This window comes from Nicotiana sylvestris, chromosome 6 (genome assembly GCF_000393655.2).
Source record: "Nicotiana sylvestris chromosome 6, ASM39365v2, whole genome shotgun sequence".
NCBI classification, from domain to species: Eukaryota; Viridiplantae; Streptophyta; class Magnoliopsida; order Solanales; family Solanaceae; genus Nicotiana; species Nicotiana sylvestris.
Genome location: NC_091062.1, coordinates 178,145,301 through 178,164,402, shown reverse-complemented (window position 1 = coordinate 178,164,402; position 19,102 = coordinate 178,145,301). Strand labels below are relative to the sequence as shown.

At 36.5% G+C, this 19,102-nt stretch overlaps 2 protein-coding genes across 2 annotated transcripts; one reads left to right on the top strand and one right to left on the bottom strand.

The window, feature by feature from the left end:
• Positions 1-262: 262 nt before the first annotated feature.
• On the bottom strand, positions 263-1,006 carry LOC104223140 (uncharacterized). The gene has a single exon (XM_009774510.2). The coding sequence runs from the start codon at positions 1,004-1,006 to the stop codon at positions 263-265; it is 744 nt and encodes a 247-aa protein (XP_009772812.2).
• A 6,505-nt stretch (positions 1,007-7,511) lies between these two features.
• Positions 7,512-10,412, top strand: LOC138871739 (disease resistance protein Roq1-like). The gene is made up of 3 exons (XM_070149637.1): positions 7,512-7,615; positions 8,694-9,789; positions 10,254-10,412. Exons 1-3 carry the CDS (start codon positions 7,512-7,514, stop codon positions 10,410-10,412), a joined length of 1,359 nt encoding a protein of 452 aa, XP_070005738.1.
• Positions 10,413-19,102: the final 8,690 nt, after the last annotated feature.

The following is a 19,102-nucleotide window of genomic DNA, read 5'->3' as shown; positions in this document are numbered from 1 at the left end:
TATCAGAAATAAATACACATTTGAATCCTTTCTTTACAAGTAAAGAAGTACAAACTAAATTCTTCCTAATAGTAGGAACATGAAGAACATTGTTGAGCGTTAACACCTTACCGAAAGTCACCTTCAGAAATATCTTCCCATAACCTTCAATCTTGGCTGTTGCATTATTTCCCATGGAAATTTCTTCTTCGGGACCAGCAGTAGAGTAAGTCGCAAATGCTTCTTTGACAGCACAAACATGTCGAGTGGCTCCAGAGTCAATCTACCACTCCTTCAGAATTCCAACTAGGTTGCATTCCAAAAGCATTGCACTAAGATCAATAACGTCATCATTCTTCTCCACTATGTTGTCTTGTCCTTTCTTATTATCCTTTTTTCGGGAGACGACATCAGGGCTTTTGTGATCAACTTTTCCACAATTGTAGTAGCTGCCCTTGATTTTCTTTTTATTCTGCTCCTTAGTTTGTTCAGAAGACCTCTTCCTCTTCTTACTTTTTGGAGCTATCTCCTCAACGATATTAGCTCCCATGATCGTTGAATTTCTACGAGACTTCTTCTCGGGTGTTTTGTTGTCTTCCTCGATCCTTAGACGTATCACAAGATCTTCCAACTTCATTTCTTTGCGCTTGTGCTTAAGATGGTTCTTGAAATCTCTCCACGAATGAGGCAATTTTTCAATCATAGCAGCCACTTGAAATGCTTCATTCACGACCATACCTTCAGCAATAAGGTCGTGAAAAATAAGTTGAAGCTCCTGAACTTGGGTTCCCACAGTTTTGATGTCTATCATTTTATAGTCTAGAAACTTGGCAACCACAAACCTTTTCAAGCATGCATCTTCTGTCTTGTACTTCTTCTCAAGTGCGTCCCATAATTCTTTCGAAGTATTCATTGCACTGTACACATTGTACAAGTCATCCTCTAAAGCACTTAAGATATATACTTTGCAAAGAAAATCTTTCTGCTTCCACGCCTCAACAACCATGAACTTTTCATTGTCCGACATGTCCGCAGCAGGCACTACAGGCTCTTCACTAGTGAATTTCTACATACCAAGTGTGGTAAGCCAAAAGAACACCCTTTGCTGTCATCCTTTGAAGTTGGCTCCAAAAAATATCCCCGGTTTCTCGGCCGGAGGAATAACAGTGCGGCTTGACGAGGCTATCATCGTTGCACCAACAGTCGTAGAAGGATTTCCGTTATCAATTGCCACTTCTCATTGTCAACAACAGAGGAGTTCAATTAATGGCAAAACCAGAACAATAAATAATACTGTAATCAATAAACAATACATAATAAAAACAACCGAAGTTTTTATATACTGTTTTACAGAAAAACGATGAAGTTTTTATGTTCTTCAAATCGTTTTCTGAATTTCAATACTCTGATGAAGTTTTTATATCTTCAAATCAGAATAGTAAAATTCATACGAAGTAGAAAACCACATAGGTTTTAATCTCCACAAACAGAATACAGAATATAATAAATTAATTTCCTTAAGATTGTTATTAATCTGTATTGCTATAAATAAATAAAACAATAATCTTTCTGAAAATAGAAACAGAAAGTTAGTAGAAATAAATTCTGAAAACAGTATTTGAACTTCAAAATACATATTGAAAATGGTATAGGAACAAATCGAGCCCACTGAATACATAGTGTGTCCTTAAGGAAATTATTCCCCTCAAGTACCTGAGGTTCTGGAATATATCCTCCCAGGATAGAACGATTTAACTCACCGGAGTGTTGGTACCAAAAACGCCGATGAACAGCGAACCACTCTAAGGCTGTAAAACACACTAGATTTTTTGTGCAGAAGAAGAAGAAGAATATCAGAAAATTTCGTAAGTAAATATTCTGGGATTTGAAGGAATATTTATAGCCAATTTGGTATTGTTTCTGAAAAGGTTTGCAACCTTTCAGAACAACCATAACTGTTGGAATAGGTTTGACACTGTTTCAGAATAGCCACAACTGTTGGAAATATTGCGGGAAAATTAAATGGATTTAAAATAATCCGGAAAAGAAAAAATTGGACCGGACCGGACTGGACCGGGTCGGGGGTGATTTGAATTTTTGTTAATTAATTAATTAAATATTTGAAAAGAATTTTGTCCAAAAAGATTAATCAATCAATCGATCTTTGACCAAATCCAAATCCAAATCCAAATTCGAATCCGAATTCGAAGCCGAAGCTGAGCCCAGCGAGCGATGACGACAACGGCGCGAGGCTTGCCTTCTTCTTAGCTCTTTAAGAGCTAAAAGATGAGCTTCCCTATATATACACAAAGATTTTCTTTCCTTCTACCAATTAGGGATAAAGTGAATTAGTAAAGTGAACTCATTCAAAATTTCATTTCCCTCCATTTATTTTCCCATCATTTTTCATTCACACTTCTTTTATTATTAATAACAAAATCCAACATATAATGCACAATATTGTAAAAGATTGTGAGGATCGGACCAACAGTCCAGACACTTGAAGATGTCATACCATTTAGATACAAGTCATAACCTATATGACTTATTTGATTAAATCTATATGAAGATCCTTGAAGGATTTAAAATGCCTGAAGCATATAATTCAATGTCTTGAGAAATGTACTCGATCAAATTATAAAGATCTTTGTATGGTTTAAAGCAATCTAGCCGTGCGTGGTATAATCGCCTCAGTAAATATTTGCTGAAAGAAGATTACATAAATGATGTTATTTGTCCATGTATTTTAATAAAGAAAATAACATTAGAATTTGTTCTACTTTCTTTTTATGTTGATGACATAAATCTTGTTGGAACTCTAGAAGAGCTTCAAAAGACAATTGAATATCTTAAGAAAGAATTTGAGATGAAAGATCTAGGAAAGACAAAACTTTGTCTTTGTCTACAAATTGAATATTTAGAAGATGGGATCTTTATCCATCAAAGGGTCTTAAAATTATTTTACATTGACAAAACACACCCATTGAGTACACCAATGATTGTTCGATCACTTGAAGTGAACAAGGACCCATTCCGACCTCCAGAAGAGGATGAGGAACTCCTTGATACCGAAGTACCCTATCTCAGTGCAATTGGTGCACTAATGTATCTTGCTAATGCTACAAGACCTAACATAGCATTTTCTGTTAATTTACTAGCAAGATACAATTCTTCTCCTACACGAAGACATTGGAACGGGATTACGCATATATTGCGATACTTAAAGGAAACTCTTGATATGAGTTTGTTTTATACTAACAAAGATAGTGCAGATCTTATTGGTTATGCAAATGTAGGTTATTTATCTGATCTCCATAAAGCTGGATCTCAAACTGGGTACGTGTTTACATATGGAGGTACTGTCATATTATGGCGCTCCACAAAGCAATCCATTGTTGCTACTTCTTCAAATCATGCTGATATAATAGCTATTCATGAACCAAGTAGGGAATGCGTATGGTTGAGATCAATAATTCATTTTATTAGAGAAAAATGTGGTTTGGAATGTGTGAAAAGACCCACAATTTTATACGAAGACAATGTTACATACATAGCTCAGTTGAAGGGAGGATTTATTAAAGGAGATAGAAAGAAGCACATATCACCAAAATTATTCTATACACATGATCTTTAGAAAAATAGTGACATTAATGTGCAACAAATCCGTTCCAGTGATAATCTAGTAGATTTATTCACTAAATCTTTGCCAACTTCAACTTTTGAGAAGATGGTATACAAGATTCGAATGCGGAAACTCAAATATTTGAAACAAGGTTTTCATCAGGGGAGTAAAATACGCGATGCACTCTTTTTTCCTTACTAAGGTTTTTTCCCATGGGGTTTTCCTTATAAGATTTTTAATGAGGCAGTCAGAAATGCGTATTACTCTTTTTCCTTCACTAGGATTTTTTTCATTGGTTTTTTCATAGTAAGATTTTAACGAGGCACAATATCTTTTAATGAACATCCAAGGGGGAGTGTTATGAAAATAATTATATTGTGGATGTTCATTTAATACTCCGATATAGATAAATACTCCATTGAAGTTTATCTACAAGCAGTTAATGCAGGAAGGTTGCAAGCAACTCAATGAAATGATTTGCAATAGCTTCTTATTAAACAGGCAGGTTGCAAGCAGCTCATGCAGACAACTTACAAGCAGCTCAAGAAAAGCCTCGCAGCTGCTTCCTTTCTTCTATAAACAGAGGAGTTTTCAGTTCATTATGTACTTCAGTTTGAAGTTGAATAATATCAATCTCTCTCTCTATACTTGTCTTCGGTTTATTTAATTTACAGTCTTTATTTAATAACATTTTCCAATTTATCACTGTTGGATTTTTCTGGGAGTTCCTAACTGTGGAAATCATGTATGAAGGTGTATAGTTGCTTATTTTGAGCTACTAATAGTAGCTTATTAGCAGTTGGTCGTAGATTTTGAGAGGAAGAAAATGTTTCTTGTATTTGTTACATCCCTAAACAAAGTTATTTATACACTAGGTCCTATGATTATTTTAGGAAAGGAAATAAATTACAATCAATCAGAATCATGTCTTTCCTAATAATTAAGTCAATCAACACTCGCCCTCAAATTGCTGCAAAGATGTCACACATACCCAACTTGCAAACCAGTATATGAAAAGTCTGTTTGGTGAGACCCTTGGTAAACACATCAGCTAGCTCCTTTTCTGATGACACATGAAACAAGCTCAAGACACCACTCGTAACTTTTTCTTTGTTGGAGTATCGATCAATTTCAATATGCTTTGTTCGGTCATGCTGAACTGGATTATGAGCAGTGGCGAAGCTAGAAATTTCCCTAAGGGTGTTCAAATTTAAAAGAAGTAAAAAGAATTTCCGAAAAAGGGTGTTCAATATGTATTATATATTCTAAAACGTAATAATTTACCTATGTACACTGTGCAATCTTTCGACGAAGGGTGGTCAGTTCTTATCACCATGTGGCTTTGCCATTGATTATGAGCTATGCTGATATTAGCTTTGTTGTCACAATATAAGGAAAGTTTATGCTTTTTGACAATCTCAATTCCTCTAGTAATTTTAGTAACCAAGAAGTTCACAGACACCTTGGGCCATAGCTCTATATTCTGTTTCCGCATTTGATCTAACAACTATACTTTTCTTCTTGCTTTTCCAAGTAACCAAATTCCCTCCTACAGTAACCGAATGTTGATCTTCTATCATCTAAAGATCCATCCCAATCCGCATTTGTATAGGCTTCTACCTGAAGGTGACCATGTTTGGAGAAAAGCAGACTGAGCAGATTTCAGATACCGCAAAATGTGAAAGACAACTTGCATATGAGGATCTGGGGGATCATGCATGAACTAACTCACCAAGCTAACTGAATAGGCTATGTCAGGTCTATTATGATAGAGATAAATGAGTCTTCCAACCAACCTTTGATATCTCTCTATATCAACTGGCTCTCCAACTCCTATTTGTAACTTGTGATTACTTTCAATGGGCGATTCTGTTAGTTTGCAACCTGTCATACTAGTTTCTTTCAAAAGATCCAAAATAGATTTCCTTTGAGAAATAAAAATTTCTCTTTTTGATCTAGAAACCTTAATTTCCAAGAAGCACTGCAATCGGGCCATCTCCTCTTTGTCATCTCCTGTCAACATAAGCTATGAGAAGAATGGGTTTACCCGTTTGATGTCTCATAAAGAAGGTGTGATCAACATTGCTTTGTTGGTAACTGACAGAGATCATTGCTTTGCAGAATCTGTCAAACCAAGCTCTGGCGGATTTCTTCAGTCAGTACAAGGCTTTCTTCAATCTTTATACCTTTCCTTGACTTTGTGCAGTATCAAATTCAGGAGGAATCTCCATATACACCTCTTCTTCTGAGTATCCATTGAAAAATGCATTCTTCACATCAAACTATTGCAAGTCCCAATCAAGATTAGTTGCACAAAACAAAAGAATTCTATTAGTGTTTATCTTAGCAATAGGGCAAATGTCTCTTGAGTGAATCCCTTAGCCACCAATCTTGCTTTGAATCTTCCAATCGAGCCATCAGTTTTTTGCTTCACAGTGAAGACCCATTTACAGCCAACCAACTTCTTATCGGGTGATGAAGTGGCAAGTTCCCAAGTCTCATTATTTGACAAGGCCTTCATTTCTTCAATCATATCTTGCTTCCATTTAGGATCTACAAAAGCTTCCCTCTAATTCTGGGAAATAGACACAGAAGAAATAGACAAGGCAAATGCTCTATAGGAGGGAGACAAAGAATTATAGGAAACAAAATTAGATAAAGGGTATTTGGTGGTGCAAGATCAGACTCCTTTTATGTAAGTAATAGACACATCTAACTCATTAGAAAATATAGATAACTCACCAGTAGAAGAAGGTTCAAATTCGGTAGATTGTATGATGGCTTCTTTTGCTTTATTTCTCCTTGAGTAAGTTTTCAAATCAGGCCTTTCCAAATGCCCAATAGTCTCCCCCTGAATTCTTTCTCCAATTTTATTTTCCTCTGTGACAATGACATCAAGAGGTGCAATAGTTGAACTAGGTAGAATCATCTCTTCCTATTGAAGTGTGTGACCATCTTATCTAAAAGTTTAAGCTGTTAGAGAGAATACACTTTTATTTACTTAATTATGTCTTCAACACGCCCCCTCACATGCGGGCTTGATTCTTTTTTATGAGCCAAGCATGTAGAAATTCATCTTGATATTAGGTGGCGGTGAGACTCGAATCCAGGACCTCTGCCTGCTCTGATACCATGTAGATTTTGAGAAGAAGAAAAGGCTTTTTGTATTTTCGTGTATTTTTTACATACCTAAGCAAGAGTATTTATACACTAGGTCCTATGGCTATTTTAGAAAGGGAAATAAATCACAATCAATCAGAATCAAATCTTTCCTAATAATTAAGCCAATCAACATCGGTTTTGGTGATTCTTTCTCATTCGTCACTTGTTTTGTTGTTGCTATTGTTTTATTTGCTTAGCACTGGTGTTTTGACCATTTTTTAGGACTATAGTAGGAATAACTCTGTTTTGATATGCTGGAGATTTAATGGACCATAGGTCCCGTGATCTTTACTCTTCGATCCGAAGAGATTTTCCACGTAAATCTTGATGTCTTTTTTGCAATTAGTTGTTTTTGTCTTAACTATAATCTTTTTCTGATTATACTTGATACTTACATCAGTTCAAGTTGTTTCGGATCAGTAACTACATAAGTTTATGCTTGAGTTTACTTGCTCCACTTGCTTCATTAGATTGAGAAGTCTTTGACTGGCTGTTTATTTCGTTGCGACCTTATCTTGCATTGTTTTGGTGTTTTATTTTCTAAACAAGCTTAAGGTCATCTATTTACTTATTTTCTGATCAGTAAAGACATAATAAATCAACTAGACATACTTTGATTCTAAATTGGGAGTATTTCAACATCTCCTCTTCACTTTATAAAGCTCAAATTACCTCATGTTGAAACCATTGAGCTGGATATGGTATTAAAGCTTTTGGACCAAATCACTCATTGGATGAATTCTCGACGATGTTCATTTGGTTAAAAAAATTGTGTAATTCTGAGAAGACAACTATCACAAGCATAGTCTTTGACAAGATTATACCCTACATAGACCTTAACTGTACCAATATGTAGTTATAACATCTTGATGATTAAAGGTGTTAAAAGTGACGAAGTAGACGTATAGTCGACGGGAAGGAAGTTGCCTCAAAAGATCCTAGAATCTCTTGGAATCCATGTAAACTTAGCGAAAGCCAAAACAGTATAAGAGTAAAAGATCTATATTAGGCAATTCCGACTAGTAGGGATTGATGTTTAGTCATGTTGGTACGTTTACATCAGGGTGAAAGTCTCTTTCTAGTGTTATGGATTTGTATAACACTATAAAATATAGAGAAGCCAAGTTACTAAGTAGGCGTTTGGCCATGAATTCCAAAATAAATTTTCAAATTTGAAATTTCACTAAAATTTGAATTGAAGATGAAGTTGTGTTTGGTTATAATTTTTACAACATATTTGAATGTCTTTTTTTTTTTTTGCAAAACCATGAAATATGATTTATACCCCATAACTTGTAAAAAATATCAAAACCGTCCCAATTTAATTATACTACTTGAAATAAACAATCAAACATGCTATTGTTTAGCAACATGATAGTCGTCACAAGAAAAGGGTTCATTATCCGCTGCAGTAGCTTCATCTGATAGTCTAGGGAAAACACGTGTGTAGTTGTAGGTTAATAATTGATGGGCTCATTTTATAATTTTTAAAAGTATAGTGTAAATTTGTAAAATTAAAAACTAGTAAAAATGCATTTTCAAGTGAAATTGGAAAAAGTGATAAGATATGAATAACCAAACATTGTTATCAATTTTTTTTTGGAAAAAAGCAAAAAATTTGTATGTCCAAAGGTAGAGAGGCTGTTTTCAAATAGACCCCCGACATCCTTCCCTCCAAGAACTTCTCACCTTACTCTTGGGGAGACTCGAACTCACAACCTCTTGGTTGGAAGTGGAGGTTGCTTACCATCAGAGCAACCACTCTTGTCGGGTCCAAACGAAGGAAATAGATATTGAGGACTCCATAACCGATTACTAGTAGTTGTTCCAATTTTGCGTTTGCTAGAATGTGATTATTTCTTTACACTTCCTCATCATTCGTTGTGTTTTAAATATTTTATTCCTGTAATTGTATTTCTATTTAACATAGGGGCGAGGCAAAATGTATTGAGCTGATTGCCAACAAGATTTCTCATAGTGTGGAAGGGACAGTTTCAAGCATTGCAAAACATCTTGTGGGAATCAAATCTCGTGTAAGGGAAGTAAAATCATTGTTGAATGTTGAATTAGGTGGTGTTTATTTTGTTGGAATATGGGGAATGGTTGGTGTAGGGAAGACAACTGTTGCAAGAGCAATTTTTGACGAGCTTTCTTATCAATTTCAAGGTTCTTGTTTTCTTGCAAATGTTAGGGAAGTTTCAGAGAAGTATGACCCTGAAAGCTTGGAACATTTGCAACAGAAGCTTCTCTCACAAATCCCGAAGCAACATTCACTGAATATACTAAGTGTTGATGATGAAGTCAAAATGATAAGCAGGATGCTACGTTTCAAGAAGGTTTTAATCGTTCTTGATGACGTGGATAACAATGACCAATTGGGATACTTAGTTGGAAAGCGTGACTGGTTTGGTGATGGCAGTAGGATCATTACAGCAACTAGAAACAATGATTTACTTCGCAAGCACGATAAGTTATATCGTGTACCTGAGCTGGCTATCGATGAGGCTCTTGAACTTTTTAGTTGGCATGCCTTTCAGCAATGGACTCCTGATAAGGAGTTTGAACAGCTCTCAATTTCTGTAGTAAATTATTCTAATGGTTTACCGTTAGCTCTTGAGGTATTGGGTTCTTTTCTCTTCAAACGAGGCATGAATGAGTGGAGAAGTGCATTAGATAGACTCAAAGATATTGGAGATGGGAAAATTGTCAAGCAACTCAGCTTAAGTCTAGATGGATTGAGCCATGAAGACAAGGATATATTTCTTGATATTGCATGCTTCTTTAGGGGAAAAAAGAAAGATGATGTGATAACAATATTGAATAGCTTTGGCTTCAAATCAGAAATTGGAATCAGCATTCTTACTGAAAAATCACTTTTATATGTTTCAGAAGGAATGGTTGAGATGCATGATTTAATAGAACAAATGGGTCAACAAGTGGCACGTGATATTCATCAGGACCAGCCCTGGAAGCATAGTAGATTATTGCATGACAAAGATGTTGAAACTGTGTTTTCTGCAAATATGGTACATGTCCTCTAATTATCGAGAATGCTGGAGCATTTCCATTTTCTCTTTTGCATTATGATTTAGTATTTACATAATATGGACACCAAGTTGTACAACATGGTCTAGTTCCAGTACTGTCTTTTTTCGGTGAAAGAAGCAAAACAGATTATTGTTTTTTAATTTAAATGTTTATTATAGAATCTTAAACAGACCGGAGAATTCATTTTTTCTTTAGGTAATGACTGAAAGGTATGAGAATTACATACTATCCTTAATTAATAAATGCATTGAATAGTTTGATTGAACTGCTAACTGAGAGCCAGATGTAAATTTAACAATCTATATGTATTATTTCTTAAACCCTTTTTCTTTATCATTAAAAAAACAAGTGAAATATGTCAATATACCTGCATCAACGGATAATAGGATTTCTGCTTTGATGTAAATTCTTGTTTACTAGAGATACCTTCTTTTCTTTTCAGTGGACAGAGTCAGTTAAAGGCATAATGGTGCCAATTGGCTCAGATCGACGTATATGCAAGTGGAGCAAAGCTTTCAGAAACATGCCTTGTCTTAGGTTACTAATTGTCAATGGGGAGGAGGTCCAACATTATTGTTTAACCAAAAATCTGAGTCTTTGATTAAAGCTAGAAAGAAATTCGGGTTATTGATAATCAGGAGACGGAAATAAAATATTTTTGAGAATGATGGTAAAACAGTAAATAGTTTTGTATTTCAGTAAGATCTCAATAGTATTTCGTGTCCTTACAGATGTTGTCCTTCTCCTTTTATAGTTGATTCTAGGAAAAGGTGTTATGCCTTTGTCTTAATGAGACAATTATGAGCAATAAATGACATTAAATAAGACGTTACACAATCATTCCTATTTAATACCAATTCTCTAACGTATTGGGTATTAATATTGAATTTGAATTCCTTTTCGTCATCATATCCATGTCTTCAATACCTTCTGATCTCTTGGCTTTAAATGACCTAAATAGGTACGAAGCGTGTATTATTCGAATTGCCTCTCGTGCCTATTTAACTTTTCTTTCCCCGTATATGTTGTCACTCGTGCCTCTTAACTGATCATCATGTTTTGACCATTTGACTAGTCCACGTGTCATGCCACATCACCTTTAATGTAAATTCAGTTTTTTCCCAATACAGATAGTCCCCTCACTTTCCATTTATTTATCAATTAAATATTTGGGAAGTGGATCTTTATAAAACGGAAATTTTTGTTGTAATTAATACCATGACAGTACTGATGCTTCAGTTATCCCTTCTAATTAATGCTTTGCATACGTGTCACTTTCTGATTGGTTCTGCAACTCTGCGTCCTTTTTTCAAGGTTTCTTCATTCCCACTATTCACGAAGTGATCGTTGCCTTTATTATAGGCCTTCCATCATTACACTTTTAAGTTCGACGGTTGTCATTATAAATATATTTAACCCTCTTTCTTTTGTCTTCTTCTTCATAGATCTTCAACAAGTAATTTACTATTCACCTTTGCTTTTTCTCCCCTTTAGTTCATCCTTCTTCAACAATGTCATCTCCAAACCCTAACCCTAGAAAAGTTCCAATTCTAGATCACTTCCCCAATGACCCCATAAGACATAGGAGAGGCAGAGGAGGTAGGCTTCGGAGCTTGAGCCTAGGATCCACTCGTGGTAGTTCATCTGGTTCTGCTTCTAAAGGTAAAGAACTTTCTGAACCTACGCAGGAACCTTTAGTTGAAGAAATCGTACCCAATGATTTGTCTTTTGGGAATGATAGAAGATCTCTTCAAGAACAAATTAACAATTTAGAAAAAGCTGATACCTATTCCTCTTTAATAACTGAACTTGTGATTCCCACTGTTAGAAAAGATTGTAATTGGAGAGATAATCTTAGTATGATGATTCCTACCCCAAACCAGAGAATTTCTTCTTTCAGAATTGGATTCTCTTTCGTTTATACTTATCCCTTTATTTTGGGATTTAATCCTGCCATTGACCCAGTTATACTTGAATTTTGCCGCTTTTTCAAAATTTGCTTAGCACAAGTAGGTCCTCTTGTTTGGAGAACTGTGGCTTGCTTAAGGTATTTGTCTACCAAAGCCAATGTTAATTTTACCTTTTCCCATCTTATTCACCTATACCACCCCAAATTATTCCGCCATGGAGTTTTTACCTTGACTGCAAGAAGCAAGAAGGTTTTGGTAAACCCCGAAGATGACAAGGATCGAGGGTGGTATTGTCGTTACGTTGCTGTTCGTATGGTGGATTTGTTGGGTGAAACAAACATTCCCTTCCCTGAGAAGTGGAATTTTGCACGTAAGTTTTTCTTTTTCTTACCGTATCTATTTTTAAGAATTTTGATTTCTTTTCTAATCTTGTCTCTTTTTGGCTTTTTGTAGCAACCATGGGAGATGTGGAACACGTTCCTAACTTCTGTGATTGGGTAGATTCAATTTTGAAGATTGCGCCTGTGGAGGCGAGAATTTGGAAATCAATTTCTCTTTTGAATGGCTGGAAAGTGAAGACCCATGGTATGTATTTCCTTATGCTTTGCCGTATATTGAATTCTTTCTTATTTTAATTCTTTATCCCTATTTTTATCAGGATTTGGTATCAGGGGTATGACAGCTGAGGTAGCCATTGCCATTCGAGCGTCTTCAGCCGCTTCTTTTGATTTGGAAAAGACTCGGGCCACGCTATCAAAAAGAAAAGTTGTAGAAGAAAGTTCTGAGAATGAGGAAGAAGAGAATACCTCTTTGATAGCTAGGCCAAGAGCCAGGAGACGCGTCATTGATGGAGATGAAGTTGAAGATCCTCCTGCTCGAGCCTCTATCTCCGAGCCTGTACAAATCCTTTCTGATGAGGATACCACCCCAAAAGGCTCTAATGAATCAATCCGACGTCTCTTTGTTAGTGATTTTGAGAGTGGAGAGTTTGGACCAGTTCTTGATGAAACTCCCCTCTCTTCGTCTATTCCCATTTCTTCTATTCCTTCTATTCCTTTGACAACCACGAGTATTTCTTTGCCTTTTTTATCGACTCCTGTTTCCTTACCTGTTTTGGTTCCCATATCTGCTCTTACTATCCCTGCTTCGACTCCCACAACTCCCATTGTTTTTACCTCTTCTACTATTCCTCCTTCCATTGTTTCCCATCCCTCTGTTCAGCACACAGAAGCGGGTTCTAGCAACAGAGGTATGGCTATGAGAAGTGTTACACTTGAAGTTCCTGCCAATCATAGCCTTTTGAGAAAGACTGGTGGAGCTGATGTTTGGCTCAAGCCTCTAATCGGAGATATTGAGAAGAAGAAGATGGAGAGCCACAGTTGCTTGACTCTGATGAATGACATAGTTCATTCTACCTTGAAGGTATTTCTCTTTTAACTTACAAGTTTTTTTTATATCCCTCTATATTCTCACATTTGATGCCTTTCCCTTGTAGGCTAATCTTATTGGTACTGAGTTAATGGGAAGAATCTCCACTCTAGAGAAGAAGGATCGAGAGTCTGCGAAGGCTATCTCTGAGGCTAGAAGAATAGCCAATGAAACCCAGCTTGAGGCAGCAAACTGGAAGGAGCAGTTTGAGAATGCTCAGGGGACCATAGAGGAGTTGCAAGAAAGTAGAAATCACCTGGAGCAGCAAAAGCGTGGTTTGACTTCTGAGTTAGCAATTGCCAAGGCTTCTTCAGGCCAATTTAAAAGAGATAAGGAGCTTTTGGAGTGCTCATTTTCAGAACAATTATCAAAGGCTAATGAAGAAATCAGAGAGATTAAGGCACTTGTGGTGAAGAAAGAAGAATATGCAGGGGAGTTAGTGCAAAGCTTGACTCAAGCTCAGGCTGACTTAAGGATTTCCTCTGACGAGATACATGCTTTGAAGAGTTCTCATGCCTCCCTTGAAGCTTCCCTTGATTCCACTTAGCTGAACACCAGATATTGAAGAAAGATATTGCTATGTGGGAAAGAGAGTATAGACTTCTTGAGGAAAACTTCAACATAGAGGTAAGTTGGGCTTTTCTAAAATCTCGCCGTGATGCTTTGATGGAAGCTACTCAAGAAAATTTTGATTTGCAATCTGAATTAGCCAAAGTCTTAGACACTATTAAAAAAAGCCAACAACCAGTTGATACTCCTTTTCCTGCACTTGGAACTCCTGGGGCAGAAGAGCTTTTAAATGAAGAAGTTGCTACTGCGGCAATTGGAGTTGCAATTCCAGCTCCCGAGGGTGAAACTTCTATGACATAGTCCATGGAAGCTGAAACTCCCGTGACTCTTGCTTCCCTCGGTGATTTTAACATTCCAGGCCCAATTGAAATCACTCATATTGCTGCTCCCTCAGAAGTTGTTACCGTGCCTGTGACTGCCCCTGAAAATGAGATTGCAACTTCTGTTGTTTCAACCCCTTCAGTGACTAGTTGAATATATTTCAAACTTTACTGTTGTTTTTTTTATTATTAATTGGTGGTGTTATCCCTTGGCAACTTTAAGTGATCTTTTGACGAAGTCCCCAGTTATAATAATGGGGCATTTGTAAAAAACAAATATTTTGCTGACTAAGTTTGTACTTAGTCTTTTATATTAAGAAGTTTTATCGGTACTTCTGTATATTTTATTCTTGACTATTTATCTAGGACTTATAGAATAGCTTAGCATTTTTATACTTTGAAAATGCTTTATGATTCTTATCATGACTTATTAACATGAGGCTTATAAAAGAGGGCCCTTTTATTTTATCGACACTTAATGAAGAAGACGTCTCAACTTCATAATGGTGTTATAATACGATGAAAGAAATAGGAATACACATGTTTTGTATGAAACAACTTTGGCAAGTTTTTATTCATGAACTTTAACAAGTTGTTTGACTATTACATGTATTAAAATACATCTATAACTTTCTCGTAACTATTTTTCTTGTAACAGATTTGTACATAACATAAAATAAACAAGGTTTTTCTTCATAACCTGTTTCAGTACATAGTCATGACCTTATCTTTATATATTAGGAAGGGTTTGAGAGGTGACTTCGTTTATGAGTTAGAGAGATGACTCTGTTGTTCTCATGGGAAAAACATTATGATGAATGTTATGTTCTCATGAATGCTGAAGACTTCGTAACTTTTTCTCAACACTTGTCTCTTTGTGGCGACTTTTGTTCGATATTCGTATATGTTTTTCTACACATATTTGTGTATAATATGTAGTCCCCCAAGTGTTTGAGCGTTGAAGTATGAAGCCTCGAGCACTTGTTTATTTCTTTTAATTTGGTCCTTTTCCTGAAATAGAAAAATATTCGGGACTCGGAGGTGCGATTATAGATGAAGACTGCCTAACTCGTGTGTATTTCCATTAGATTAATTGTAACCCTGGGCTGGGAATTTTAGAACACTCCATTTTGCCTTGCAGGTCGTGATTCATCATTTGGCACGAGTTAGGGTTTTTGCCTAGCATCTAAAATCGTTAGTAAAACTTTAATAATTCAAAGAAAAATTTTTAACATGGTGATACCTGACCGTGGGTACTTTCTCAGAAGTAATACCTCTTTAAATGGACGGCATTCCAATGTGAAGGTAAAACTTTGCCGTCCATTATCTCCAACTCGTATGCTCCTTTTCCCGCAATGTCACGAACTTTGTATGGTCCTTCCCACGTTGGACTTAGCTTTCCTGAATTAGCAGCCTTTGTAGATTGGAACACCTTTTAAGCACGAAGTCCCCAATTTTGAAAAATCTGAGGCGTGCTTTCCTATTGTATTATCGTTATTACTTGCTTTTGTGCTGCCATTCTTATCAATGCAGCTTCTCTTCTTCTTTCAAGCAAATCAAGGTTGACCCGCATCTCTTCATCATTAGATTCCTCCGTTGCCCGAACGCACCGTGTGCTTGGTTCACCTATTTCGACTGGAATTAAGGCTTCCGCACCATAAACCATTGAAAATGGTGTTTCTCCAGTGCTTGTTTTTGTCGTTGTACGATAAGCCCATAATACTCCAGGTAATACCTCAGGCCAATTACCTTTTGAATCCTGTAACCTCTTCTTCAAGTTGTTGATAATGACTTTGTTAGTGGATTCCGCTTGTCCATTACCCACTGGATGGTATGGCGTAGACGTTATCCTTTTAATCTGCCAACTTTGAAGAAATTCTGTGATTTGAGCTCCTATGAATTGTGGTCCATTGTCACACACGATCTCCTTTGGTGCTCCAAAACGGCATATTATATTTCGCCATATGAAGTCTTTAACTTCCTTCTCTCGTACCTGTTTAAATGCTCCTGCTTCTACCCATTTAGTGAAATAATCTGTGAGTACAAGTAGAAACTTTACCTGACCTTTTGCTTGTGAAAGTGGACCTACGATATCCATTCCCTATTTCATAAAGGGCTACAGGGCTATAACAGGGTGTAGTAACTCAGCTGGTTTGTGCATATTATTGCCGTATCTTTGACTTTTATCACATTTGGACACGAAACTATTTGCCTCTTCTTCCATCTTAGTCCAATAATATCCTGCTCGAATCAATGTTCTTACCAGCGACCTTCCCCCTGCGTGATTTCCACAATGTCCTTCGTGCACTTCCCTCATCACATATTCTGTTTTAGAGGGTCCGAGACACCGTGCTAGTGGTCCATCGAACATCTTTCGATAAAGATTTCCTTGATAAAAACAAATCGAGTGGCGTTTTTGCGAAGTGCGTGAGCCTTCCCTTTGTCAATAGGCACGGTTCCGTGCTGTAAAAAAGCAATAATTTCATTTCTCCAATCCCATGTTAGATGATTAAAATTTACCTCATTCTTATTAGGTTCGAGAACGGAATGAAATAAATGTATGACTGAAGCATTTGCGTCGTTTATTACGTCAGCTACAGATACGAGATTAGCTAAAGCATCTGCCTCCACATTCTCATCTCTTGGGATCTGCATTACCTTCCAAGTTTGGAATTGCTTAATTAGTTCCCGTACCTTTTCGATATATTCTTGCGTTCGAGTTTCCCTGGGTGTATAAGTCCCCAGCATTTGATTGACCACGAGTTGAGAATCACTCTTAATTATAATTTGTGTTATGCCGAGTTCTCTTGCCAATTCCAAACCTGCAATTACAGCTTCGTACTCTGCTTCATTGTTAATTATAGAATGACATTTTATAGTTTGCCTTATAATTTCACCCGTAGGTGTTATGAGAACTATACCCAGACCTGCTCCTTTTATATTAGATGATCCATCAGTGAATAAAACCCAAGTCCCCGGGTTTGCATCATTAAAAACTTGTAATTCTTTTTCTGCTTCTAAATGCATCCCCTGACTAAAATCAGCCACGAAAGCAGCTAGTACTTGAGATTTTATAGCGGTCTTGGGTTGATAAATGATTTCGTATTCACTTAGTTCTATAGCCCATTTTGCTAATCTTCCTGACAGTTTGTGTTTATGCAAAATATTTCGAAGCGGAAAAGCAGTAACTACAATAATGGGATGACATTGAAAATAAGATCTTAATTTTCTAGATGCCATGATCAAAGCTAATGCTAACTTTTCTAGCTGTGGGTATCGTGTCTCAGCATCTAATAAGGACTTACTTACATAATAAATAGGAGATTGTTTACCTTGGTCCTCATGGACTAAAACAACACTTACCGCAACTTCAGATACAGCCAGATAGATGAGAAGCTTTTCTCCCACCTTTGGTTTTGCCAATAACGGTGGTTTTGACAAATAAGCTTTCAAATTTCTAAGGGCTTGTTGACAATCTTCATTCCATTCAAAATGATCTTGCTTTTTGAGTGCAGAGAAAAACTTAAAACACTTTTCTGAGGATTTGGAAATAAATCTCCCCAAAGCTGCAATTCTTCCTGTTAATCTTTGAACTTCATTTTTATTAGTAAGGATATCAGGGATTTCTTCTATTGATTTGGTCTGAGAAGGATTTACCTCAATACCACGGTTAGAAACAAGAAACCCCAAAAACTTACCTGATGCAACTCCAAATGCACATTTTTCTGGGTTGAGTTTCAGATTAAATTTTCGCAAAATTTCAAATGTAACAGATAGATGAGAAATATGATCATGAGACTGTTGGGTTTTGACGAGCATATCGTCTATATATACCTCCATTGTTTTTCCTAAATATTCTTGGAACATTTTGGTGACCAACCTTTGATAGGTTGCCCCAGTAGTTTTGAGACTAAAGGGCATTACTTTATAATAGTAAGTCCCCCTGTCTGTAATGAAAGAAGTTTTTTCTTCATCACTAGGGTCCATTTTAATTTGGTTGTCCCCTGAATATGCATCTAAAAAATTTAGAAGTTTATGTCCTGCAGTTGCATCAATTAACTGATCTATATGTGGTAAAGGAAAAGAATCTTTTGGACAAGCTTTATTAAGATCTGTATAATCTACACAGACTCGCCACTTACCATTTTTCTTAGGTACAACAACTGTGTTGACTAACCAATTAGGATACTTTACCTCGCGGATTGACCCAATTTTTAATAGCTTTTGGACCTCATCTTGAATCACCTGATTTTTGAAAGCCCCTTGCTTTCTTTTCTTTTGCTTTATTGGTGTAAAGGATGGATCTTCGTTTAATTTGTGAGTCATCACATCTGGTGGTATTCCTGTCATGTCAGCATGGGACCAAGCAAAACAGCTCACGTTAGCTTTTAAAAATTTAATCAACATACCTCGCATATCTGAGCTTAAATTGGCTCCAATGTAAACCTTCCGTTCAGGCCACTGTTCGAATAATATCACAGCTTCGAGTTCTTCAATTGTTGTTTTGATATTTTCATTCTCTTCTGGTTCTTGAATTGTATCAGGTCTCGAGTCTAAATCCGTCTTTTCTTGTTCAACTAAGGTTTGATCCTTGAATCCTTCAACTGTTTCCTGTAATTGCTATTTTTCTTTATTTACAGTGCTCGTACCTGTTACAGCGTTGATACTCCTAGCTGTCTGCTGATCCCCACGAATTTGGCAAATTCCCCATGATGATGGGAATTTAATAACTTGATGTAGAGTTGATGAGACAACATCCATATCATGTATCCACGGTCTCCCCATGATCATATTGTAAGCCATTTCTATATCTACCACCTGAAATTTAGTTTCTTTAACAACACCTGCAGCAAAGGTTGTTAGAATTACCTCTCCTTTTGTTACCACACTTGAATTGTCGAAGCCTGACAAGGTATGCGCCTTGGGTATCATTTTGTCTTCAGCTTGCATTTCACGTAATACCCTTAGTAGTATAATATTTACGGAACTCCCTGGATCAATCAAAACTCGTTTTACATTAGTATCATGTACAAGTAAAGATATTACCAGTGCGTCATTATGTG

Bases quoted from the DNA above. Each gene is read 5' to 3' on its own strand.
- LOC104223140 (XM_009774510.2), bottom strand. From the start codon at position 1,006: ATGTCGGACAATGAAAAGTTCATGGTTGTTGAGGCGTGGAAGCAGAAA.
- LOC138871739 (XM_070149637.1), top strand. From the start codon at position 7,512: ATGTTCATTTGGTTAAAAAAATTGTGTAATTCTGAGAAGACAACTATC. The intron at 7,616-8,693 runs GTAGTTATAACA...TATTTAACATAG, and splicing joins GACCTTAACTGTACCAATAT to GGGCGAGGCAAAATGTATTG. The intron at 9,790-10,253 runs GTACATGTCCTC...TTTTCTTTTCAG, and splicing joins CTGTGTTTTCTGCAAATATG to TGGACAGAGTCAGTTAAAGG.